At 44.9% G+C, this 27,096-nt stretch overlaps 1 protein-coding gene across 2 annotated transcripts in view; it reads left to right on the forward strand.

Annotated features, from left to right (window-relative positions):
• LOC310854385 (sodium/potassium-transporting ATPase subunit alpha-1) overlaps nt 1-25,878 on the forward strand; it is a 41,211-nt gene extending 15,333 nt beyond the window's left edge. The window contains exons 4-23 of one of the 2 annotated variants that reach the window (XM_083758992.1): nt 286-387; nt 1,002-1,103; nt 2,176-2,289; nt 2,534-2,668; nt 3,619-3,736; nt 6,209-6,477; nt 7,572-7,880; nt 10,162-10,296; nt 11,449-11,641; nt 13,224-13,399; nt 13,620-13,756; nt 14,106-14,256; nt 15,583-15,751; nt 16,312-16,466; nt 17,206-17,329; nt 19,701-19,846; nt 20,577-20,707; nt 21,371-21,472; nt 24,663-24,754; nt 25,149-25,878. In XM_083758992.1, the coding sequence (XP_083615118.1) occupies nt 286-387; nt 1,002-1,103; nt 2,176-2,289; nt 2,534-2,668; nt 3,619-3,736; nt 6,209-6,477; nt 7,572-7,880; nt 10,162-10,296; nt 11,449-11,641; nt 13,224-13,399; nt 13,620-13,756; nt 14,106-14,256; nt 15,583-15,751; nt 16,312-16,466; nt 17,206-17,329; nt 19,701-19,846; nt 20,577-20,707; nt 21,371-21,472; nt 24,663-24,754; nt 25,149-25,177 (2,889 nt within the window). In that variant the 3' untranslated portion in view covers nt 25,178-25,878. Of the gene's footprint in view, nt 1-285; nt 388-1,001; nt 1,104-2,175; nt 2,290-2,533; nt 2,669-3,618; nt 3,737-6,208; nt 6,478-7,571; nt 7,881-10,161; nt 10,297-10,868; nt 10,890-11,448; nt 11,642-13,223; nt 13,400-13,619; nt 13,757-14,105; nt 14,257-15,582; nt 15,752-16,311; nt 16,467-17,205; nt 17,330-19,700; nt 19,847-20,576; nt 20,708-21,370; nt 21,473-24,662; nt 24,755-25,148 lie in introns of those variants that run through there. The other variant, XM_083758993.1, reaches the window with a different exon arrangement.
• Nucleotides 25,879-27,096: the final 1,218 nt, after the last annotated feature.

Raw genomic sequence — 27,096 nt, forward strand, 5'->3', positions numbered from 1 at the left:
CTGTCACATAATGGGGCGGCGGTGGCTCAGGGGTAGAACCGGGAAGGTTGCCAGTTCCAACCCCGGGCTCCCCCAGAGTTGGTGTCGAAGTGTCCTTGAGCAAGACACTGAACCCCAAATTGCTCCTGATGTGCTGGTTGGTACCTTGCATGGTTTCTGCCGCCATCGGTGTAATTGGATAAAGGCGCTATATAAATGCACCATTTACCAATCATAATTCACACATCTGACGATCCTACCTTCCTCCCCCCCCCCCTCTTCCCCCCCCCCCCCCCACACTTCCAGGGTCTGACCAATGCCAAGGCAGCTGAGAATCTCGCCCGGGACGGGCCCAACGCTCTCACCCCTCCCCCCACCACCCCGGAGTGGGTCAAGTTCTGCAAACAGGTTTTTAAACCTTGGTCTTATTTGAGCTGGCTAGAAGGCAGCGGTTCCCAGCGTTTGTTCTAGACCAGAGGGGGCCCCATGTGAAAAAATAAGTGTTGCTGCTGGTGTCACATTCGGGCTGCCGTGTTAAAGCGGTCAGATAGATGGGTACATTTTCCGAGCACATTTATTTTATTGATCAATCAATCCATTGTGCTGTGGAACTGACTGAAATTGATTAAAGATTTTTTTTTTTTTATTATTATTTTATATCGTGTTTATCAAGAAAATCCTAGTGTGTTGCTAATTATCAGGGGGCCCACTTGCAGTAGTCTCACGGCCTCATGTTGGGCATCAATTTACAATTTTGGCATTTAAGCAGACGCTCCTAATCCAGAGCGATTTACAGTAAGCAAGAACAACACTTGGTAATACATCATATACATAACAAATAGTCATCAAGTAAGCTCACATACATACAACATATCTGAAGTATATATACAGAGTATACAGGCATCGCTGCGCTCAGGTCTTCAATAAACCTTGTACCAACAACGACGGCAACATTAACTTAACTTAAGCCTGCCCCTGACGGACAGAAATTGAGCGCTCCTGTTCCTCCCGTCTCCGTGCAGATGTTTGGAGGGTTCTCCATGCTCCTGTGGACCGGTGCCCTCCTCTGTTTCCTGGCCTACGGCATCCAGGCGGCCATGGAAGATGAGCCCGTCCACGACAACGTAAGCTGCATCCCTTAACCCATTCTGACCTGAGATCAGATTCATACGAGGTTTCCGCCGGACACACACTGGTCTGATGAACCCATTCTGACCTGAGATCAGATTCTAAAAATGTCAGTCGCTCTTCGATTTTTCAAAAATAGCAGACCTACAAGCTCGTATCGCGCCACTCGGTGGCGCGGTATGAGCTTGTAGATCTGCTATTTTTAAATAGCTAAAGCATAAAATGATGCTGACACCAAAATGGGTGCCCGGTCAGAATGGGTTAAACACTTGGACCACTCTAGACTTAGTAAGACGGACGCAAGTTACTTGGTGTGTTCTTTTTCAGCCTACAGCACACACAAGCCGCTTTGGCAAAAATAGCAGATCAACAATCTCACAACATGACGCTTTATGAGCTTGTAGATCTGCCGTTTTTGGATAATGTTCCCACCTAATGGCGTTTATGTGGTTAAACTCTCAAGTATAAAAGTAATTTTCAGTTTGTCCTAATATAAACAAATATTCTCTCCAGATACGTGCTGTAGGCTATTCTTAGGGTGCTATATATAAGTAATATTTATATATGCCATGGATGAGAAGGTTCCAGGGGTGACCTGAGAGACAACATGTTCGAGAACCACTGCCTTAAGAATGTCTGCGTTGTCTCGATGTGATCACGCGCTATATATTTTCACACACTGTTGATGACAAAAGTCTCAAACGCGGCTCGATTCATGACATGAGGCGTGACTAACATACAGTAGCCGATTATACAAGCCAAACTAGCTGATACGCATACACACGCGGTTGTGACCTTGTATAATATGGGCCGTACATCAGTATGGCTTGTATATGCCTGCGACTTCCAACATTGTTTCAAAACGGAATGTTGTGGATTGGCCCAGCTGTTGCATCACGCATTGGTGTAATATTTCGGGATCTTTGGTGGACAACTTCAGACAATTCATGCAATATTGTTCCATGCTTGACTTCCGCAGTTGTACCTTGGTGGTGTTGTGCTGTCTGCCATGGTCATACTGTATATACAGTATGTGTGACCAGGCCTCCTCTTCTTCCTCCATTTCAGTTGTACCTGGGTGTTGTGCTGTCTGCCGTTGTCATCGTCACCGGATGTTTCTCCTACTACCAAGAAGCTAAGAGCTCCAAGATCATGGACTCCTTCAAGAACCTGGTGCCACAGGTATTGGGGCCCAGTTGTTTTCTACTTCCGTTTGCTCTTCAGTTCAGCACGAAAGACCTGCACGGCGACCGTCGCCGCCTTTTTATATCGTGGCTGTCGGGTAGCACCTTTGTATTTCCATGATTCTTTTTTTTATATATATATATATAAAATGAATGCCCTATCTTATTTTTTGTTCTATTACTCTTTTTTCCCCGATGAAAACAACATACTGATCTTGTTATTATCTGCTGTCACTCGTCAGCAAGCCCTGGTGGTGCGCGACGGTGAGAAGAAAGCCATCAACGCGCAGGAGGTTGTGATTGGAGATCTGGTGGAGGTGAAGGGAGGAGACCGGATCCCCGCCGACCTGAGGATCATCTCTGCCGCCGCCTGCAAGGTGGGGATATTTTAACCCAATCTGACCTGAGATCAGATTCATACGAGGTTTCCGCCGGACACACACTGGTCTGATGAACCCATTCTGACCTGAGATCAGATTCTAAAAATGTCAGTCGCTCTTCGATTTTTCAAAAATAGCAGACCTACAAGCTCGTATCGCGCCACTCGGTGGCGCGATATGAGCTTGTAGATCTGCTATTTTTCAATAGCTAAAGCATAACATGATGCCGACACCAAAATGGGTGCCCGGTCAGAATGTTAAAGGGCTCCATGCACACACGCTATTTAGGAAAGAACTTGGGCCCCTTCCCTACTTCCTTCAGTATCCGCGGTGTTGCCGCTGATGATACTCACGGTCGGTTTTTTTTCACCACCGACCGAGAGAACAACAACCGGTCAAGACACCACACACAGCATGTTGTCATTGTGACATCCGGTTACGCGATAAAACATTGGCAATGCGCGATAATGTCTATGTTCCATTCTGGTCAAACAGAGTCAGGGTGCTTCTACTGTGCGTGTTGGCTCACTGGAAACACTCTGCTACACTAGTGGGTCTCAAAGTGTCCCAAATGGCCCTGTATGGGTCTGTAACTCTGAGAGTGTACAAATGGATCCATGAAGGTCCATTTGTTTCCATTTGTACATTCTCAGAGTTATGGGTGTCCTTGAAATTAAAAAGTTTGAGAACCACTGCACACTAAATGGAACAGAACCTTAATTAGTATAATCGGTAACAGCTGCTCGGAAGAGTTAATTGTGTGTGCATAGAGCCCATTGAGGTCAGGTCTTATCTTATCTCCCCCGACCACCGGCCCAGAGCAGAACAATTGTATACGTTATATTGGATAACGTTTATTCATAAACATAGTGCTTGCTTTAAGTCAAGACGACGTGGTTTCCACTGGCACAGTGTTAAAGTGTGACTTCATGTTTACTTCTTCCCAGGTGGACAACTCCTCCCTGACCGGCGAGTCAGAACCCCAGACTCGCACCCCAGACTTCTCCAACGAGAACCCCCTGGAGACCAGGAACGTCGCCTTCTTCTCCACCAACTGTGTGGAAGGTATGATTACAGCCAAGCAACCTATAATTGCAGCTTTTGCGGAGCAATAAAAGTTGAGTTAGGACTTTGAGTGCACAGTGGGTTTGTTTATCTCTAGCACTATAGCGTGGAAGTACACCAAAAAGCAGCCGTAACAACTAGTCACTTGAGTGTGTCCAGTTTGGATTTGTAGAGGCTGGCATTGTTACTGAGAACCTCAAGAACAGGCCCTAGTTTTCTACTAGTCAAAAGATGATTGGCTTAATATGCAACATTGTTTTCTCACTCAAGTGTAAACAAATGTATAGGGTAAATTTAATGACTTTAATGACATTCTTTTCTCATTTACCACCGACTAGATCGCCTTTTCACGCCTTTTTTTAATATCAATTGATTACGGTTCACAACTGTTCTGTACGCACTCGTAACACGGTGCGATGAAAAAAAACGAAACAAAAATTCCGCTGGCTTTCTGCTATCTATGAGAACATTGTTTTTATGATTGCAATATCTCGGATTCTTCTTTTTGGACCAAAACAAGCTTGATTTGAGGCTCATTTCTCTCCACGATATGATCCTCGTTTACAAAATGTATGTTTTGGGTGAATTAAATAACATTCGCGGGACATGTTGCATAGAGACTTTACAAGCGATTCTCAGTCTGGGGAGGGGGGTCGGGTCACCCCCAGAGTGACTTGTGATTGTAGTTTGTATTAGTGTGTAAGCCAGGATGCTCTCTGGGAGGTCTGGGATAGTGGAGACAGGAAAATAAGAGGCAAGTCACTGAAGGCAGAGCGGTGTAAGATGACTCCCTCCGTCCGCAGAGTCTGTTGATTTTTACCTTCCATCGAGGCACTTTGGAGACTGCTTGTTCTGCCACGATCATTTACCAAAGAAAGACAAACTAGAACTATGATTTCCAGGAATCTCTATGTTGTTTGCCTTTCCTGCCCGTATCTGGAGAATCGCTGATCCGATCGGCTTCACACTTGGCGTGTGATATTGCTGCAGAGTGTGCAGTGTTCTGGCAGTCACTGTTGTGGAATCTCTAATGACCCTGTGGGTCTATAATCTATAATGACCCTGGGTCTGGCTCTGACAGGCTGGTATCTATAATGACCCTGGGTCTGGCTCTGACAGGCTGGTGGTGTCAGAGCCCTGGGTCTGGCTCTGACAGGCTGGTAGTGTGTGCAGGCTGGGTGGTGTGTGACAATCCAGTTGAAGTATTCCTTTGGTACGATGGCGGGCCCGGGAGAACAATAACACATTGACATAGAGGCAGTATCACGCTATAGGTTCACAAAGTTTATTACACAGACAACATACAGTATATATATATCCCTGGATAGGGAAGTGACAATAAGATATAAGAGAGAGAAACATGACATGATAATGACATGGCTGACCTCGACATCTAACAGATGCCTCTCGTAACAGTTCACTTTCAAAAACATATAAAGGCTTAAAATAATTTATATAATTTTTGGGGGAAATCTCTGTGGGAAAAATGGGGTCTGGAACACGAGCATGGAAATGGTGGGGGGTTGGCGTAAATGGTCACACCCCCCTCCTACTAGTAGTATGGGTTAAAGTACAGTTTTACGCCATGACGTAGAGGCGCCGTCGCTTAGGCAACTCAGCCCCATTCGAGTTTGCGACCATAGACTGTAAAAAAAAATATGGACAAAGCGTTCTCCGGGTCTGATATGGACGTAAGATGAAGCCCGTCAGTCCTTGAATTGTAAATCGCCATCTTTCTAGATCCGTTTGGGCCCAGCTAGCCATTGGCTGGCCCAGACAACGAGGTGGGACTTGCCCCCCCTTCTTCTTCGTTGGTTTTTTATTTTGACTCGAAGGGGGGGTGGCTCCCGATCATAGACTGTAACGTTAGCCACACCCCTCAGAACATACTCGACTTTATGGTCATTTTTTAAAGGTATATTCAGTGATTTCACTCAAAAAACCTTAGGTTTCGTTTTTGGCTGTGGGACCCAGCCTTTCGTCCAATCAGGATAGAGAGTCAAAAACGAAACCTAAGGTTTTTTGACCCCCAGGGGTTAACTGGGGACAGGGAGGAACTCCTTATATGGCCAGCACACTCTATAGTAGGGAGGATTATCACAACAAAACAAAATTAGTGAAATAACTGAATATACCTTTAAATAAATGGGACCATAATTTTCCAAAAATAATATTATGACATGAGAAATGAGACTTTAAACTAGTGACTGGAAGCAGAAAGTATTCAGGACCATGTTTATTAAGGTAATGCAGTCTAGGTGAAGTTGGGCCAAAATACATGGACCTCTATGGAGCTTTCTGACTGCCCCCCTGGTTGCGACCCGATATGGACGATATAGTAAATCACAGCGTGTCCTTACGCAAACCCGCCACCATTTCCATGCTCGCGTCTGGAACGATGGCACCAGAAAATAACCGCCGCTGCTACTGTATGCCCTGCTATACTAACCCCCATCCCGTTCCTCGTCTCAGGAACGGCCCGCGGCATCGTCATCAGCACGGGAGACCGCACGGTCATGGGCCGCATCGCCACGCTGGCCTCGGGCCTGGAGGTGGGCCGCACGCCCATCTCCATCGAGATCGAGCACTTCATCCACATCATCACGGGCGTGGCCGTCTTCCTGGGCATGTCCTTCTTCGTGCTGTCGCTCATCCTGGGGTACTCCTGGCTGGAGGCGGTCATCTTCCTCATCGGCATCATCGTGGCCAACGTGCCCGAGGGCCTGCTGGCCACCGTCACGGTGAGTTCTTCTGCCCCCCTAGTGTCAGCGTCGGGGATGTGGGACCAGGGTCGATTTCCAAAAGTTGCGGTTCTGCGAGCATCTGTTACTTGTTTAGCTGTTATTATTTATTTGAATCCTGAAAAGTAACGGGTATGGAGATATGAGGTTGATGACTTCATATTAAAGTATAGCAACAGTGAAAACTCTTCAATGGTCATTTTCTCTCTTATTTTGAATTCCTTTCCTCTGCTCTGACTGAAAGTCAAACACTATTTGATCAACTAGCTGTGTTTTGATGTTCACCGACCGGACATCCAATGCCTGTCAAATACTTACTTTCCGGGTGTAAGGAACCAATGTAAACGGTAAAGCTTCTCATACAGAAGTCTTTGGTAAGCTGCTTGCTGGATTATGGTCTTTTCAGATACATTCTAGTAGCTTTAATAGCTAGATGTTTAACATATAATCGCTGGTGCCACTGGCATTCTTACTGTACATTTTAGTTAACCTTTAGTTAACTGTTTAAGCATCCTGGTTTTCTCTGCCGTTTGATCTTGAGTGCAGCATTCTTTTTCTTTTTTTTTCTTTTTTTATTCCACGATTATGTGACTCATTTCTTCACCCATGTGTCAATTATTAATAATTATAATTATTAATTATAATTATTATGTGATCCTGGGCTCTACACACCCTCCGCCAACCTGGGGAGAGCAACGCACTTGAACTCATGCTTCCTTCATGCCTGAGTGTCCAAGTTGCTCCTTTACACCTGACAGGGGGGAGATTCCCTGGTTGGACGTAGCGCGTGGAAGGAACACGTTATTCCAACCAGTTCCTTTCCCCTCCATCAGGCGCTGGCCAGGGGGAGGCAGTTTAGAGACCAGGATTACTGCATGTTTTTTGTGAGGGTATACCTACCCTAGGGGACACGGGGAGAACATGCAAACAACACACAGAAAGGCCCTTTCGCCAACCCCGCCTCGGGTATGGGCGCTGATGATGCGGAGGGAGTGCAGCATTCTTAAATATTCGTTCTAATTCATGGAATGTCTTCATGACATTACTGAACAAAACATTGGATTTTTTTATTAATTCATGAAACTTGATTCCAGGTGTGTCTGACGCTGACCGCCAAGCGCATGGCCAAGAAGAACTGCCTGGTGAAGAACCTGGAGGCCGTGGAGACCCTGGGCTCCACCTCCACCATCTGCTCCGACAAGACGGGCACGCTGACCCAGAACAGGATGACCGTGGCCCACATGTGGTTCGACAACCAGATCCACGAGGCCGACACCACCGAGAACCAGAGCGGGACCTCCTTCGACAAGAGCTCGGCCACCTGGGGAGCCCTGGCCAGGGTCGCCGGCCTGTGCAACCGCGCCGTCTTCCTGGCGGAGCAGTCCAACGTGCCCATCCTCAAGGTGAGCCCAGCATTGTGATCGGTGAGGTGATGGCGTTGCCATTTTCTTTCTTCCTTTTCTGAGGAATTGAACTCTGGTAAAGGTCTCGATTTCTCAAAGAAGTCATATTAACACATTCCAACGCTTGTGGTCTTTTCAGTGGTTCATGATAGATTGCGCTCTTCGCCAACGCATGCAGGGTTCGAGGTTGCTAAGCAATAGATACAACTGGAAATTAACCGGAAGTGAAAAGTGTGCATGCCATCCACCTCCACGTCGTCCGATTTTACAAAAATGAATTTATCTCTGATTATTTAACCAGATTGCATTTCTTGGTCAAAAAATGCTTTCAACGGCTCGTTGATCGCCGTTACAAGTTTTATTTTCTGGGTGAAAGAAAAGATGTCGAGGCTGTTGACTGAAAGACACTGGCGAAGAATTTATTTATTAACACTGTAAACCCTATATACCGAGTGGCAACCTTACTAGGTACGGCCGTTTTTCACTACACCAAATCTCTCCACCAAAAATAGCTAATCTAGATAATGACCTAATGGATTGGCAAAAAAAATAAAAAACTTGTAGATCAGCTATTTTTGTCTAATGTTCCCCCCAGAATATGGATGCTGGTGTTCAAGTGAAATGTATTATTCATGCAGACTTTCATATGGATGGAGTCCTACTTTTTTTGGATGCTATTTTATGTTTGTTTAAAGTAGTGTGGAGTCTTGTGGAGTCTAATTTAAACATGGCATGTCGGCTACAAGCAGGCTAATTATTCAAGCATGAAACAAATTGGCCCAAAGCCTCAAGGCTTTTCCTTTATTTAACACTTGCTGATAATTCTGTGCAACCAGAAGACTTTGGAAGTTCCCGTCAATGCAACTAATTAAAAATCATACAGAAGTTAAATAAATTATATCCCCATGCCGTAACAAAGGTTTTCTATCTGGTCCTGGTTTTTTCCATTCTGTTAAAATGTCTTTTGTAATGCATGCCAACAACAACCTTGTTCATGTCTGTACGACCTCTTAGAATCTAAGACTTAGAGGCCCATATATCTGATAGATAAAAACAGATTACACTGAGACAAATTGATCCAAAGCTGTAATTCTGGTCTGATTTAGTTTCACTGCTACTGCGATGTTTACTGGCTCCTTCTGAGTTGTTTTCCAGCTCCAACCAGTCTCCCCGGAGTGTGCACATACGCATGCACGCACGCACACACAGTCACGGACACACACGCAGTCATGCACACACACACACACACACGCCGAGCATTTTGAATCCCCCTGAAGCCAAGCTACTCATTTCCACCCTGCATTAATGACCAGTAAGTACTAAGTACCCTGTGTGTGTGTGTGTGTGTGTGTGTGTGTGTGTGCGTGTGCGGAGTGTGCGCGCGCACACTCCGGGGAGACTGGTTGGACGTGCACTAATTACTTGGCTACAATTACCATGCCTGTTCTTGTGCTGGCCTTTACTTTTCCCCAGTCATTAGCATGAGCATAGTGGAGGAGGTCTTTCTGTTCACAAACCTTGGTCATTGTGTAGAGATTTTGCCGAAAGAGGAAGTTTGCCAATTTTATTGCACAAAAATAAAGACTAGAAGTTAATATGGATTACGTATGTTGGCACCCTCTTTTGTTCCATATTAAAAAAAGTTCTTTCAAATATCCGATGATACAGTTAACCCATTCTGACCGGGCACCCATTTTGGTGTTGGCATCATGTTGTGCTTTAGCTATTGAAAAATAGCAGATCTACAAGCTCATATCGCGCCACCGAGTGGCGCGATACGAGCTTGTAGGTCTGCTATTTTTGAAAAATCGAAGACACTTTTAGAATCTGATCTCAGGTCAGTATGGGTTAATAATGAAACTGTCAGGATGTAATAAACATTTTTAGAATCTGATCTCAGGTCAGAATGGGTTAAATGGTTAAACAGATTTTGATGCTCGCTGGAACCCCGTCAAGGACCCCTGGGGGTCCCCGGACCCCACTTTGAGTTGGGTCCGACCGCACTTTGAGTCAAAGTCCTACGATTTGTCACACACGTTGCCTCAGTGAAATTTGTTCTTCGCATTTGACCCATCTCTTGGAGCGGTGAGCTGCAGCCGTGCCAAGCAGGGAGGCATATTGGATCCCATTTTTACAGTCTTTGGTATGACCCGGCCAGGGATCGAACCCCGACCTCCCAGTCTCAGGGCGGACACTCTGACCACAAGGTCTCTTGGTCTGCATGGACGCTCCTGTGTATTTATTAATGGCCATTTTGCCCCCTCGTCATGTGTGTTCTCAGAGAGACGTAGCCGGCGACGCCTCCGAATCCGCCTTGCTGAAGTGCATCGAGCTGTGCTGCGGATCTGTCTTGGAGATGAGAGACAAGAACCTAAAGATCGCCGAGATCCCCTTCAACTCCACCAACAAGTACCAGGTATGTCAGCCAGTTACCCTTCAACTCCACCAACAAGTACCAGGTATGTCAGCCAGTTACCCTTCAACTCCACCAACAAGTACCAGGTATGTCAGCCAGTTACCCTTCAACTCCACCAACAAGTACCAGGTATGTCAGCCAGTTACCCTTCAACTCCACCAACAAGTACCAGGTATGTCAGCCAGTTACCCTTCAACTCCACCAAGTACCAGGTATGTCAACCAGTTACCCTTCAACTCCACCAAGTACCAGGTATGTCAGCCAGTTACCCTTCAACTCCACCAACAAGTACCAGGTATGTCAGCCAGTTACCCTTCAACTCCACCAACAAGTACCAGGTATGTCAGCCAGTTACCCTTCAACTCCACCAAGTACCAGGTATGTCAGCCAGTTACCCTTCAACTCCACCAACAAGTACCAGGTATGTCAGCCAGTTACCCTTCAACTCCACCAACAAGTACCAGTTATGTCAGCCAGTTACCCTTCAACTCCACCAACAAGTACCAGGTATGTCAGCCAGTTACCCTTCAACTCCACCAACAAGTACCAGGTATGTCAGCCAGTTACCCTTCAACTCCACCAACAAGTACCAGGTATGTCAACCAGTTGGCGCACCACTAGAGTTCCCAGCGTGTCTGAAAATGAAGGCCCGGCCCTAACTGGGCCCTAACTGGGCCGGCCCGAACAATTGCCCTACTTGAAAACCTGAAAAACCAAGCAGATGAGATCTTCCGTTCCAGAGATGATGGAATATATAATATATTTTTTACTTATGTTTTATTGTGACTTCATTGTATGGTCTTCGGAAAAAATAAAAAGGAAGGAAGAAAGAAAGAAAGAATGAATGGTCAAAATATTCGCCGATCTTCGATTGCCAAATTTCTATTGAGTTTTTTCTTTCTGCATCCAACACATCCACTACCGTTATGCCACTAGGGGCAGTTGAAATACATTTTAATACTTATTTTTTGCCCATTTTGGCCCAATGAAAGTTTTGTTTTTTTATAAATAAACGTGATTTGAAAGTGTTTAACACGGGATATAATAATCGCACAGAAAAACCTACACGACAGCAACTACTACACGACAGAACTACAGCATACGTCTCAAAATGGCCGCCTGTATTTCTCCCTCTGCCGTCTCTCTCGTAAGCTTTCTGTCCACCATAACTCAACCGAGGGAGCGACCAAGCACCTGCTGGTGATGAAGGGAGCTCCGGAGAGGATCCTGGACCGATGCTCCAACATCCTGATCCAGGGCAAAGAGCAGGCTCTCGACGACGAGCTGAAGGACGCCTTCCAGAACGCCTACCTGGAACTGGGCGGACTGGGAGAGAGAGTGCTGGGTACGTGAGGACGCGAATTGTGGATGTGTAGTGCATGCACATCCGCGCGTGGCCCGGGTGCAAGACGAACAGGAGTGTATCACTAACACTAACCCATTCTGACCTGAGATCAGATTAAAAAAATATCCTGACAGTTTTCTGAAAAAAAGCTATGTTTCTATGTCAGTCGTTCTTCGATTTTTCAAAAATAGCAGACCTACAAGACTTATGAGCTTGTAGATCTGCTATTTTTCAATAGCTAAAGCATAACATAGTGCTAACACCAAAAGGGGTTCCCGCCCAAAATGGGCTAAAGAAAATGGTCATAATGCAGTGGTTCTCAAAGTGGGGTCCGGGGACCCCTAAGAGTCCTTGAGAGAGTTCCAGGGGGTCCCCAGCTAAATTAGGAATCAGAGAGTGTACAAATGGAACCAATTGGACCCGTCTGGGTCCATTTGGTTCCATTTGTACACTCTCCGAGTTAAATTAACTTTGATTTTACAATACACTGTACATTGGGGTCCCAGAGATAGAAATGCCATTAAATGGGGGTCCTTGAAATGTAACTGGTTGAGAATCACTGCTATAGCTGCAAAAAATCTTCTCTAATGCCCGGGGTCCTTGGCATATATTTTCTAATGAGGCTAAAGAGTGTCAATTTGGGGGTCCTTGACATGAAAAAGTTTGAGAAACCACTGTCGTAATGCATTCATGTTATGTTTACATGCCCATTTAAGCTCTGACATTTATGTGAAATGCATAGAATTTAATCAGTTGAATAACTTGGGTCGACGGCGCGCAACAGGACATATCGCACCGCTGGGATGAATGCTAAAACCGTCTCGTTATGCTTTAGCTATTGAAAAATAGCAGATCTACAAGCTCATATCGCGCCACCGAGTGGCGCGATACGAGCTTGTAGGTCTGCTATTTTTGAAAGAAATCGAAGAACGACTGACATTTTTAGAATCTGATCTCGGGTCAGAATGGGTTAATCGGCCCAGGCCGTAGCGTAACGGTCTGGGCACCGGACTGGTGATCCAGTCGCGGTGTGCCGCGGGTTCGACTCCCGGACCCGACACGGCCTTTACCGCATGTCATCCCCCCATCTCTCTCCCGTTTCCTGTCAGCCTACTTTCTATCCCTTAAAAAATCAATAAAGGCGTAAGCCGCAAAAAAAAAATCTTATAAAAAAAAAAAAGATGGGTTAATCAGACCAGTGTGTGTCCAGTGGAAACCTCGTATGAATCTGATCTCAGGTCAGAATGGGTTAAGACCACCTTGTAATGGATGGAATAGAACACACAGGAGGGAAATGATGTAACCTCTTGATCAGAATCAGCTTTTGTGGGTGAAATTAGTTTGTATTATTTCCATAGGAGGAAAAAAAGGGAAGAAGGGGGTAGGGGGGGGAAGAGAGATCAAGCAAAGGAAACCAACAAATGATCTACATATTTACACATCTAGTACCTGAGATGAGATATAATTAAAGATGCGCGAGCATAGCAGCAGATGTATAATATACAAGGATAAAAGACAAAAGTCAGTGCGTTGTGCATGGGATTAAAGTTCTTCTCGATTGACATTTTGTTTCCCCGTCCAGGTTTCTGCCACATGAACCTCCCTGACGACCAGTTCCCAGAGGGCTTCTCCTTCGACTGTGAGGAGGTGAACTTCCCCACAGAGAACCTGTGCTTCGTGGGCCTCATGTCCATGATCGACCCTCCCCGAGCCGCCGTGCCCGACGCCGTCGGCAAATGCAGGAGCGCCGGAATCAAGGTAACAGGCCCACGCCTGTTTTCCTGCTTTGTCCACTTTCTGACGCTCATCCTTGAGACGTTGGTACTCATTTATCATTTTTATTCCTTAACTCAGTGACAAAGTTCATGTAGTTTGTAGCTGAAGCTGTGAATGACTTGTATTGACGTGTGCAGGAAACCCTTTGGGACTTTTCCCACTTTTTGCTCAGCTGTGGTGTTTGTTGTGTCTCCGCCCTCAGGTCATCATGGTGACAGGTGATCATCCAATCACAGCCAAGGCCATCGCTAAAGGCGTCGGCATCATCTCTGAAGGCAACGAGACCGTTGAGGACATTGCCGCACGCCTGAACATTCCCATTAATGAAGTCAACCCAAGGTATCGCCTATGCTCAGAAGCACGCTTTTATTCTTGCGTACAGAACTGAACGTACCTCTTTTATAAACGCTATATTCCCATTGAAATGCATTGGCGGAATCCTCATGGGAATAGGACTGTACCTACCTATATTCCCCAGGTTCTATGTTCCCCACTCTGCAAAAAAGGTATTAGTTTCCCGCTTACAACAATAGAACCCTAACTCTTAAGGTACTGTAAGTGTGGAACATAGAAGCTGGGCTTCTGTGAGATGTGGCCGTGGCCTAACCCAGGAATCCCCGGTGAGTGTCAACGGTGGAACATTTCCCCTCATGTGGTCGTTGTGTCTCTTCCCTATGATCCACCTCAGGGACGCCAAGGCCTGCGTGGTCCACGGAGGAGACCTGAAGGACCTGTCCCCGGACGACCTGGACGACATCCTGAAATACCACACGGAGATCGTGTTCGCCAGGACCTCTCCTCAGCAGAAACTCATCATCGTGGAGGGCTGCCAGAGACAGGTTGGTAATGACCTGTCTGTTCATTGGAAACAATGAATAGCCAACAAACAAACAAACAAACAAAACGATTAACAACTATTTGCCATATAAGCCTGAGAGAATAGGTGTCTTTTGAAGGCAGCCTTAAAAGAGTCCAGTATTGGAACAGTGGAGAATCTCCAATGGGAGAGTTCCACAGGGTCTTCTATTTCGTCATAAGGAAACATAAGTTTACACTGCCCCAAAGCAAAAGTGGAACAAAACATTGCATGTGTATTGTCTTGTGTATAATTAAATGGAAAGAATTGTTCATTTTCTGTCAGAAATAGTTATCCCCCTACACATGGTTGTCTCTCTCCTACACACACACACACACACGCACACGCACACGCACACGCACACGCACACACACTATCATTATCATTTAGTTACACAAGCTCTTGTTAATACTTTTTATTGGTTCAATATTATTTGTAAAAGCCACCGACTTTAACAAATTTTTAACTTTTAACCTGTGCGTCCCTATTTATGTGCATGCCATTATACATACAAATGAATGAAAATGGCAGATCTACAAGCTCACACAGTTGTGGGCCTCGTGTAAATCGTCTGTTTTCACCGTTTTCTTTGGGGGTGACACTGTCATATAAACAGGACATTGGTTAATGTGGTTAATGTACGTTTTGTAATAATACAAATCTACAAAGTAACTAACTAGTAAGTTTCCAAATAATTGTAGTGTAGTACAATTAGTGTAGTATAATTGGTATATTTGTTACTTTCCCCACTGCTCTTAACTGCCCTTGATAATTAATTTAGTAAAAGCGTTCTTTCTATTGTGGCTAAGTGTTTCTTGCTGCTGCCAACGTTAACCAGATTTGGTTTTGTTTACTATTGGCAGCTGAAACACTAGAACGCCAGCTGGGCTGGCAAACTATCAACACAAGTTCTTTTTTCCATTAACGGTGGAGCGAGTTCCAAAGAAAAACGGAAAAATTTAAATCTCCCTTTCATGTACCTTTTTAAGCCGCTGGTTCCAAGAGTGGTGCCCAGGGACCCCCAGGGGGCTTTGAGGGGGTTCCAGGGGAAAAACGAGTAACAGTTTAGGCACTTAAACTATATTTTACATTTTTCGAACAAAATCTTTTCAGATGAGGATCCACGGCCACACACACACACACACACACACACACACACACACACACACACTTGACGGTCTTTGACATGAAAATGTTTGAGAACCACAAAGCCATTTCTTTCTATCTCTCCCCCACAAACGTCTTTTTCTTTCTGAGCAACACTCAACCTTTTTCTGTGACATTTCATTCATCTCTGTTTTCTCTACAGGGGGCCATCGTGGCTGTGACAGGCGACGGCGTGAACGACTCTCCTGCCCTGAAGAAAGCCGACATCGGCGTTGCCATGGGTATCGCCGGCTCTGACGTCTCCAAGCAGGCGGCTGACATGATCCTCTTGGACGATAACTTTGCTTCCATCGTCACTGGAGTGGAAGAGGGTGAGAAGAACATCTGGGCACTTTCTGGACTCGTTATGGCAGATTCACACTTAGTTTCGCGCCGGTTTCATACACTGAAATCGACAAGTGTTGGGCGCAAAAGAAAAGGAAAGGAAAAACACATGCCATGTCCGGTTTACTTCCCATATCTGCGTGGAGTAGGTGGCTGCCTTTCTAGGAGACCGTGAACCATGAACGTGAACACAGTTTCTGAACCATTCTTTAGCTCCATGCTCACAAAAATATTGCACCCAATGGCCACGAGCCACACAATCTTCCATAGATTTTCATAACAAAATAATTCAGAGACACAAATGAGCAGAAAATCAACTTTATTATCAACTGTTCTCTGTCCCAGCAACACACTCTCACGGGATCTAGCACCAGTAAACATCAGACGTTCGAGATCTGCTGACATACACTTAGGGATTATGTGGTCGACATGCAACTGGAAATTCAGAATGACATGAAATGCATTCGACCAGAGCAGTCTTTCAAACAAAACAAAGGGGGGTTTGGTTGTGATGAACTCAATGTCGCCTATTTTGTTTTTTTACCAGGTCGCCTGATCTTCGACAACTTGAAGAAGTCCATCGCCTACACCCTGACCAGTAACATTCCAGAGATCACACCGTTCCTTTTCTTCATCATCGCCAACATCCCTCTACCTCTGGGAACCGTCACCATCCTCTGTATCGACCTGGGAACTGACATGGTGAGGAAGAACTGCTCCCTACAAAGTTGTACTGTGATGTTTTTATCCCCAACTATTTCGAAGACACTGTACCAGCTTTTCCAATCCACTTTCACACCCGAAAACCCAGTCAAAGCGATCGTGCATTAAATGTTGGACAGAATTCACATTCAAGCACTTGCAATTCAAAACTTCCTTCTCTTGTGAAGAATGCTGTTAACATGGTGTGCCCCTGAAAATGATGGTGGCTGTCTCCTGTGATATATAACGGACCAGAATGACGGATTAACGATGAACGCTATACCATAATGCACACGTATAGGCTATATACGGCTCGCACGTGGTCAATGGATGAAATGGTTAGCAGACTGTGTACGCCTTTTTCTAAAAGATCGGCACGGCATACTACGTATAGTTAGCGTATAACACAGCACTGGATTAACATCCAATGAGTTATGATATTGTCTTTGTCTGGTGGAAACCGCATATGACCAAAACTGTTCCTTTTCTGGATTCAAATCAGCTTTCTCTAAAGACGTGATGGCATCTGGTTATGTTGGAGAGCCACGGGCCACTTGGAGAGTTTGTGGAGTGTGTTTAATGTGGTACTGTGTCCTCCCAGGTCCCTGCCATCTTCCTGGCTTATGGTATATGGTTAGGGAGGGTGTAATGTGGTGCTGTGTCCTCCCAGGTCCCTGCCATCTTCCTGGCTTATGGTATATGGTTAGGGAGGGTGTAATGTGGTGCTGTGTCCTCCCAGGTCCCTGCCATCTCCCTGGCCTACGAAGCAGCCGAGAGCGACATCATGAAGAGACAGCCCAGAAACCCCAAGACAGACAAACTGGTCAACGAGAGGCTCATCAGCATAGCCTACGGACAGATCGGTAAGAACATCTACAAACTTCTTAAACGGTCAGTGAAAGGGCATTAGTAAAGTGCCTAAATTAGGCCAGGGAGATGACTTAAATGTATACTAGTATATCATGATTATTTCAAACCTTTTGCCTCGATAATGATTGCCTCGAAAAAGTGAAAATAGGCCTATAGACAAGCTTAGATACTAGGCTATTTTCACTATTATAAGTATAATACTTAATTAAAACTCAAGTGGTTAATCAGACTCATCAATTTAATCTATTATAAAAAATCTTGGATTTTTCTTTCTAAAAAAATGTGTTTATATTTATATATATTTATTTATTGAAATGAATTTGCAAAAAACAAACTCAGTTCTAACTCAGTGGTTGTAAATATATTTTCAGTTAATTGACCAGCCCTAGCCTAAATTCACACAAGGACTTCTCAGCTGTCCACTGAGGATTCACACTGCACTGATGATGGACTAAGTAGAGTTGTCGTTGGACAGATGGTTAATGTGTCAGACAGAGATGTTGTACTCGCCCTAGCTCCACCAATCATCACAAAGGGCAGACGCTGTATTAGGGCAGTGGTTGGAACCCCCAGGGGCGCCCCAAATGATTTTGGGGGCGCCCAAGATGATTTGCGACATTGTTTTCTCACTCAACAGTATACAAACTAACATTCGGTGTAAGTGTATACAGGCAGGGTTATCTGCACATTTCTAAAGTGGCAATTTCATGACTTTTAAGACCTTTTTGATACCAAATTGTCAAATATTATGTAAGAAAGGGGAAAACATTGTGAAAATTCCCGTTCTACGAGCTTGTGGATCAGCTATTGTCTGTGGAACCGGGTCAAACAAAATGTAATACCTGCAATTCCAAGTGCTTTTCAGGGTGGGGGGGGATCCCCCGGCTCAAATGAGTATTTTTCAGGGGTCACAGGCTGAAAGGTTTGGAAACCCTTGGATTAGGGAGGCTCAATTCTGGTTCAATCTCCAGCTCAAGTAGCAAAGCAAACAAAAAGGCCCGGCGTCTGAAGGACGTGTCCTTGAGCAAGACGCGGAACCCCCTAACTGCTCCTGACCTTGCACGGTTGGCTTGTGCGTGTGTGTGTGTGTGTGTGTGTGTGTGTGTGTGTCCATGTTGGATTGTTCCAGGAAGGCTCCATCATCAGTGTCTGGGTGGTCCTGAGATAACTGGCACAGAGAGGCATGCACCAGAAATAGGCTGATGATTAGGACGTGTGTGTGTGTGTGTGTGTGTGTGTGATCCTCGAGTGATGACGGGCCGCTATCTCAGGCTTTTCCTTCTTTACCCCTCTTTGGTATTGAAGCCAACAATAGGTTTGACCATTCCCACTCCCCGTAATCTTCTCATAAGAGTCCCCTCTGAGTGCCTACATTCCTGCTGAACAACACGCGTCTCCTTGTTGTTTTTTTAACCCGGCGACTCGGTCCTTAAAATATGTTGTCTGTGATTACTGAAAATAAAATAAAAGTGAATTTGGAAAGAGAAATTCCACTTTTACAACGTTGTTTATAATCTACAAAAGTCTCTTAAAATAAGTAAAATCCCTTGTTGCGACCGAAGGTCTGTTAACTATGGAATCGTGCATTTCCTGTCCTTCAGGGAATCACTCAAAATCCCCATACATGGGAAAGCCCATGGTGTCCAGGTCTCGTGACATCATGTGACATCATCAGTGATGAAGATACCTGATGTCATAGTAAATGCGACCTGCTGTCGCAATTAAGCCCATATATGGAGATCCTTGATCAATATTTACGTTCTCAACAGGCACGAAAGTTGAGGCCCGGCCCTACCTGGGCCCTCAACAAACCCTGTATACACAGACACTGCCCACGCAGTCACCCTTAGATCTCCATATATGGAGCTGACCTGTTCGTACATTCCATATGTTGATTTGACCTCTTCAAACCCTGTACACTCAAGACGCGCTCCATATGTGGCCAGTACAGAATTAATTCCATATGTTGATCTGACCCCCCCCCCCCCCCCCCCCCCCATGCCAAAGCGCCAGCGCTCGCCCAGCAGTCTGCTGTCACCCAGGTGGATATGTTGATCTTGACCCCCCATGCCAAAATGCCAGCGCTCGCCTATAGTCACCCAGGCGGATGCGTGCACACAACCTCGCTTCTCGCCCACAGGCGTCTTACTGGTCGTTACAGACCGTTGATTTGAGCTCATGGTTCTTTGAGGCTTTTTCAATTAGCCTCTTACAGGTCTGTGACTCTAAGGTAGTTGAGAGGGGGGTGTCCTTTGAAATGTAAAAGTTTCTACTGGAACATCCCGTATAAATAATGTTTTTACATCAGCCCCAGAGCTCTCCTGACGTTAATTCCTGTGTGTTTTCCCTCTCCCTCCCCTCCAGGTATGATCCAGGCCCTGGCAGGATTCTTCACATATTTTGTCATCCTGGCGGAGAACGGTTTCCTGCCCTACACTCTGCTGGGCATCAGGGTGGACTGGGACAACAAGTTCTGCAACGACCTGGAGGACAGCTATGGACAGCAGTGGGTCAGTGACGTTCATTGATTTTTTTGTATTCATTTGATTATTTTGCTTTGTCCTGCCCTTTTCTCCCCAATGTAGTCGTTAATGCCAGTTAGCTCCACCCGACCCACACACATTACTGTGTTGTCAGTCACTGCTGTTGTATCCTACTGACTCACCTGCCAGCGAGGTGGCCCTACCAACGAAGGCTCTACGTCCTCCTGCCCAACACTCAGGTGCTGCCTCGGCCTGTAGCTCATTGATTATCGCATTGATTAACCATGTGAACCGCAGCGGCCATATTGTTGGGGGGGGGGGGGGGGGGCAGGGGCATATTAAAAATAGCAAGACGTACAAGCCCCCACAATACGTTGCGTTGTACTTAACTTGACTTTATTTGTTCAATATGATGCAACGCAGTCAGGCGGTGTGATGCCGTTCAGATCCGATTAGAAATGGCTTATTGTCTGTACTTTTTGAGTACCAAACGGTGGATTTGCAACAGTGGGTTGTTCAGCGGCAAGACAAAATTGCATGAATGATAAACGGAAGATGGATGAATGGGTAGTTTGATAATCCATAATGGACAATAATGAATGTGGAGACTAGTGAGTCACGGTAAAACCCTACTCCAAGAGTAGTGCAAATAGATTTGGTTCCACCTGCAGACTCTGGAATTGAACTGGACTCACGCCGATTCACTGTCATTGGGCCTGTTGTAAATGAGTTCTGCTGTGTGTTCTTGTCGCCACAGACTTATGAGCAGAGAAAGATCGTCGAGTTCACGTGTCACACGGCGTTCTTCGTCAGCATCGTGGTCGTGCAGTGGTCCGATCTGATCATCTGTAAGACCAGGAGGAACTCCGTCTTCCAACAGGGCATGAAGTGAGTATGGCCGTCGTGCAGTGTGTCGTACGCTGCAGATGCAGTACACTGTCTTGTTTTTCCACAAACGGAATTGTGGAAAAATGGCCTCGTGTCAAATGGCGCGTTTGATGCTTTTGGATGTACCTTTCTGTTTGACGTCATTGTACCTTTCTGCAATTTCTGCTGGCAAGCCTTAAATAAATTCAGAAAACATATTTTTTCCATCTCACATCAGCAGTGGTGTAAAGTAAAGTCAGTTCACTAAAGTACTGTACTTTCGCACAATACTTCTACTTCTCTACAATAATTAGAAATCTTAAGTTACTAGTTACTATTATGTTAACATTACCCACTTCAGCCCTATACACATTTCGGCCATTTGAAAATAGCCAATCTATAAGCTCACAATGTGTCCCAATGTGACGCATTGTGAGCTTGTAGATCTGCTATTTTCAAAAGATTTGTGTACATTTCATGCATTCGAAAACTTGTGAAATGGAACAGAATGCATAATGTGTACTTTCTACTTTTACTCTTTACCGGACTTTTAATTGTAAGAGTATTTCTACTTTGCATTATGGATACTCTTACTCAAGTAAAATATGTGAGTGCTTTTTCCACCACTGTATCAGTGGTGGTGTCAGAACACTGAGGTTAAAAATGGTGCCGTCTCTCCTCCAGGAACAAGATCCTCATCTTTGGACTGTTTGAGGAGACAGCCCTGGCTGCCTTCCTGTCCTACTGCCCTGGCATGGATGTAGCCCTCAGAATGTACCCCCTGAAGTGAGTCACACACACACACACACACACACACACACACACACACACACACACTCACCTAAAGTGAGTAGCGCACGCATCACCGGCGTCATCTACGGGGGTGCAGAAGCGCAGCTGCACCCACTGGCATTCTGTTTTAATAGCAGAATATGCACCCACTGTCGTGACTGTCCTGAATGAAATGTCACGTAGTCACATACCTTGTGCAGCGTCGGGCGCGGGCCAGATAGGTGTTGGGCCGCCGCCCATGGGCATTCAAATGCTAATAAGGTGGCTTTTGTTCTGCTGCCAGGTAGAGAGTATGTCGCATACATACATTACAGTACAGGATTCATTTCCATTTGACTACGAATCTACGATGATGAACACCGACTCTACAAGTAGCTGCCGAGGCTGACAGCACTATCAGCGCCAACACAACGGCTCTTTTAAGAGCTAATAGCAGCTAATAGCCAGCCGCCGAGCAAAAACCGCAAATATGCCCGAAAATATCAACCCTACTGGAAAGAGACATTTACCTGGATCACGTACATTAAATGGTATACGTCAATAAGCGACCGCCACAAAGCGACTGCTAGCTGTTTATCATTGATCATGCTGAAATGTTGAAACAAGATACTGAAACAATTTAATGTGTTCGATGTGAACTGAAACACTGTGTTCATTAGCAAATTGTAAATAAAGTAGGGGAGAGCCGCCAAGGATGTAACACTTTGCACGTTTCATTTTTTTACTCAGAGATCCGTTTATCTACACATGTAATATTTTCAGGCAACGGACCTACACATGTCAGCTACCATAAACCACTTCAAGTTTTTTTTTTTATAAAACAGGTCGGGAGTTATTAAACCGAACGTGGACGCTGTTCCAGTGTTACAATTGCTGCGCATGTCGGATTAATTGGCATGCATGATAAATGTAACAACGCTAAAAAACATCATTAAACATATCGTTTTCAGCTTAAAGCAATTATATTTCATTGAAGCAACTCCTTAGCATTGTTTTCATACCATGGATGTGATAAGAAAATGTATCAAAAATAAGGGAAATATTAAATAGTATCGGGTGTACCAGTTTGGGCTTTTTTTTTTTTTTGGTCAGAAATACATTGATTAAACAAACGTTTGATTTATTGAGTTGTACAATGTTATACAACCCTACAATAATTTTAGAATACACAATACAATACAATTTTAGAACATATAATATTGGCCAATATGTCAACTGTGTAAATATGACCTATAATGGTATTGAATGGAGCCGGCGTGTGTTACAATTGATCCACTTTTGCAAGTTGTTCTTTGCCGTTGCTTACAGACCAGCACCCACCGCCGTTATAGGAAGATGACGCGCCTGGCACGCATGCTTGCACACGCCTCACAATGTACTGTGTAATGTGAAGTAGCCTACCACAAACACATCTCACAAATCAAATGTGATATTTTGAGTTGTATGGCATTTGTGCAGAGTATTGTTTGAAACACAGAATGGAACCTCTCTGTCGCTCTTTACATTCATTGTACCCTCTTAAATGCGCACTAAGGATGTTCCAGTGTATGATTGACCGAGTTTTCATGGAATATAATTTAATGATGAGGTTATTACTTTCCTTCGGTTAGAATTGAGATATGTTTTGTTAAATGCGTTTTTGTTGTGGCAGATTTGATTTGTCAAGATTGGAGAGAAGATGGAACACTATGAATATACTGTCAAATGTGTAAAATTGTCTTATAAACTGTCAAATGTGTAAAATTGTCTTATAAACCCATGAGAGTTGGGCACATTGGGCCCTATTTTCCACCAGTGACTTACACCTAGGGATGGGTATCGTTAGGATTTTTTCGAGACCGGTACCGATTCCGGTTCTGCTTATCGATTCCGGTTCTTAACGGTTCCCTATTTCGGTTCCAAAATGGTATAAAATAACTTAAATAAGAGGTCAAATGTTTATTTAACAAAAAAGCTCAATGTCAATTTGAGTATATATATAATGTACAATGAATAGTGTAACATCCTCTCCTTTATTGAGCCATTTGTGGATAATATAGTGATTATTTTAAATATAATATATCTATTCTGTATTTACCCAGGGCAATAGTGTTGTAGGCTACTTCTCTTACTACTAACTACTGACAATGACAAATAAAAGCATGTCTGAGATCTGAGAGCAACACACACACACACACACACACACAAATTAGCATCGCTAATGGGGGGGGGGGCATCTCCAGCCGATAGGTGAGAACGGTGGTGGGTTGATATTGATTCAATGCTGTGCAGCGCACATGCATGATCATGCAGTGAGGCAACTCAAGCCCACCACACACCGGCTGCGTCCGCCGCGCGTCGGACACAGCCGCCTCCATTATTTTCAATGAACCTATCGCACACCGGCTCCGTCCGCCGCGTCGCGCCGCGGCGCCTGGCGCGCCGATAGAACCCAGTTCTATTTTCCAGGCGGCGCCGCGCGGCTTCGCGCAGACGGTGTGTGTCGGGCTTTAGGCAGCAGAGCACAAGACTCCTGTCCCCTCTCTTAAAAGTTGCCTCGCATAAACTTCACTTGAAAATTACGTTTAAGAAACTTTAATAATGATGTTGCTTCAATGCTTCTCTGCACCGTGCGTCTCTCTGTCTCCACTCCTCGACAACTCCATGCAGAGAAATAGCCCCGCCTCTGCAAGCCACAAGCCCACAACGCGTCGCTGATGCAACGCGGTGTAGGCTTGTAGATCAGCTCTGTTCCCTGCGCTTCTATTAAAAGGGTAGAAAATAAATAAATAGCGTGTGACCGCGTGTCTGAGAGAACCGATAGAGAGAACCGAAATTGAATTATTGTAATGGGTACCCGGTACCCAGGCACGTTCGGTTCGGTACATACTTGGTCCCGAGTTTCGGGACCCACCCCTACTTACACCTTAGCGCCAGTGACTTCATAGCCTTTTTTGTTTTTGTTTTTTTAATAGTTCAATTAGCCACTCTACAAGCTCGCAACGTGTCGATGTAGATCGGCTAGTTGAACAATTTAGTTGAAACAATTTAGGCCTATTTATTCTTTGTCTTTTCTTTTTTATGTTCAAAATAAATAAATGAAAAAAGCCCAGAGAAGAACAGACCATGAGTTAGTTGTGTCATGTCTTTTTCAAGTGAAGTTGCCCTGTGGTTTAATCTCACCTGTGTGTTTGTGTGTCTCCAGGCCCAACTGGTGGTTCTGTGCGTTCCCTTACTCCCTACTCATCTTTATCTATGATGAGATCCGTAAGCTGATCCTCAGACGCAGCCCAGGAGGTGAGACCACAAGACCCGCCTCGCTCTCTGTCTCTCTCTCTCTCTCACTATCTCTCACTCTGTCTCTCACTAGCCACATCCCAACACGCTTTCTTTTGAGCGGTGAACACCGTCTCCGATGAACAGCTGTGTGTGTAGGTCTGTATGTATGTCCCTATGTCCGAGTACGACCTATTGACCTTGCAGCATGCTGATTGGAGGTCATTGCAACCCTTGTGCTTATGTCAACAACTGTGCTTGACTCCAAGGCACCACACACACACACACACACACACACACACACACACAGTAACTATAACAAGTTCGCACAGGTGCGATACAGAACAGAACTTAGTATCTAACTCTGCATATTTTGTTTTCTTTCCCTGTGTGTGTGTGTGTGTGTGTTTCCCAGGTTGGGTGGAACGAGAGACCTACTATTAGAAGGTGCCCCTGTCTGTGGATGGATCAGTCTATTCCTCCCCCTAACCAACACACCACCACCACCCGTCCCGTCCCCCATCTCCTCATCAGCCTGCGTTCTCCTCCAAACCTACTCCAGTATTTTTAATTCTCTGCATGAATATTTTGTCTTGCTGCTCGGAAGAAAACAAAACAGTTTTAAAGTTTTAACCTACGATGGGTAAGAAAAAATAAATAAATAATGGAAGGTGTTTTTATATTAGCGCAGTGGTTCTCAAAGTGGGATCCATGGACCCTCATGCGGGGTTCCCCGCGAGGGGGTTCCAAATGGACCCTTAAAGATCTAGAACTCTGAGAGTGTGCAAATGGAATACCAATGAGTAACAGATTCCATTACTTATTGGGTTCATTGCTATTACATTAAAGTAAATTGTAATCTGTAACTGAATGCATTTTTAATGTAATCTTGCATGCTGTCAGAGTTGTGGAGGTTCTTGAAGTAAATAGAACGGTTTGATAGCCGCTGTTGTTAGAGAATGCTTGATACTACTAATAGATGGACACTGAGACTGATGAAGATGCTGATGTTGTTACCGTGCTAATGATGTTATGAACTACACTGACATGACTATGCGTGCCTTGTTTCTGAACAGGACCAATATTTTATACATGTTTTTAACAGTTATGAACGTTCAATAAAAATATACGCTCGAGTCAGGTCCCACCTGGGTGTCGCGTCACCTCATTTTCGTCTGTGTCGTATTTTTGAGTGGTGCAACCACTCCAAGGAGCAGCAATGTCCGTGTTTACCTATGTGTTCACTGTTCACCTATGTGTCCGTCTATGTATGGGGCCATGAGCACCAGAATGACTATTGGTACCAGTAGGGGCGCTGTTGTGCCAGAAACAGAGATAGTGCTGCACTGTTGCCTGCTAATGAGAGCGGGGGGGGGGGGGGGGGAGAGGGGAGTTGCACCACTCGGTTCACACGGGTGTGATTATTTTTCTTATAATGGAGCTAATGGAGCCTGTCTGCTTGCTCGGGGGATAAATTGAATCTCGACCAGCAAGTCAGAATGTGTCTCCCTGTGTGTTCCCTACACACTAGGACTTTTAAAGTTGTCGGGGAGTCATATGATTAAGTAAATTAAGTATTTTACACTACAATACTCGTCTGTCACTATATCGTCGTGGTTTTCACTAATTCATGGAATTTCTTCGATTCTTCTTTTTTCTTCATGAAATTGCTGTATAAAATCATTGAATTTAGTTTTTAATTTGTGAAATCGTTAGCTTTCTTTTGGTTAATGTTTTTTTGAAAATCTTTTTAAATGATAATGAAAAACAAACTGTAGGAAACCAAAAAATAACAATGTGTCTGCGACCAAAAAATGGGTCCCCGTCACACTGTTTGGGAACAGATCTTGGCATACGGATTGGACAAACATTTTATTCATTAATTTTACTTTAAGAGACGGCTGCAGCGAACTGCAGACCAGCTAGTGGACACGCAGACTGAATACTCTGAATAGTACCCTTAGTCAAGTTGTCTCACTGGAGAAAAGCAGCACCTTTTCACAGCAACTGAAAGGGCTTGGACGTTTGTTCTGTTCCCCTTTCCAGTTAAAAACAACAAAGATTGGTTTCCTGGCTTGGCACGCATGCAGCCATGGCAGCCTGCATTCATTGCTGCTGGACGCCTGGTCCACTCCTTATGTTCATCATTGAGGGGGGAACGCACAATACACAGGACCACACATATAGAGAGAGAGAGAGAGAGGGAGAGAAGTACAGTACTTGAGTTAATGTACTTAGTTATGTTACACCACTGCTACTAAGTAATCAATGCTGTACTTAAGTACAATCTTTAGTTTTTTTTTCTTTTTTACTTTACTGGAGTGTTTGCTATTGTCAGTACTTTTACTTCTACTTGTAGAGCA

The sequence above is a fragment of the Protomyctophum parallelum genome (genome assembly GCF_964188405.1).
Source record: "Protomyctophum parallelum genome assembly, chromosome: 23".
Lineage (NCBI taxonomy): Eukaryota > Metazoa > Chordata > Actinopteri > Myctophiformes > Myctophidae > Protomyctophum > Protomyctophum parallelum.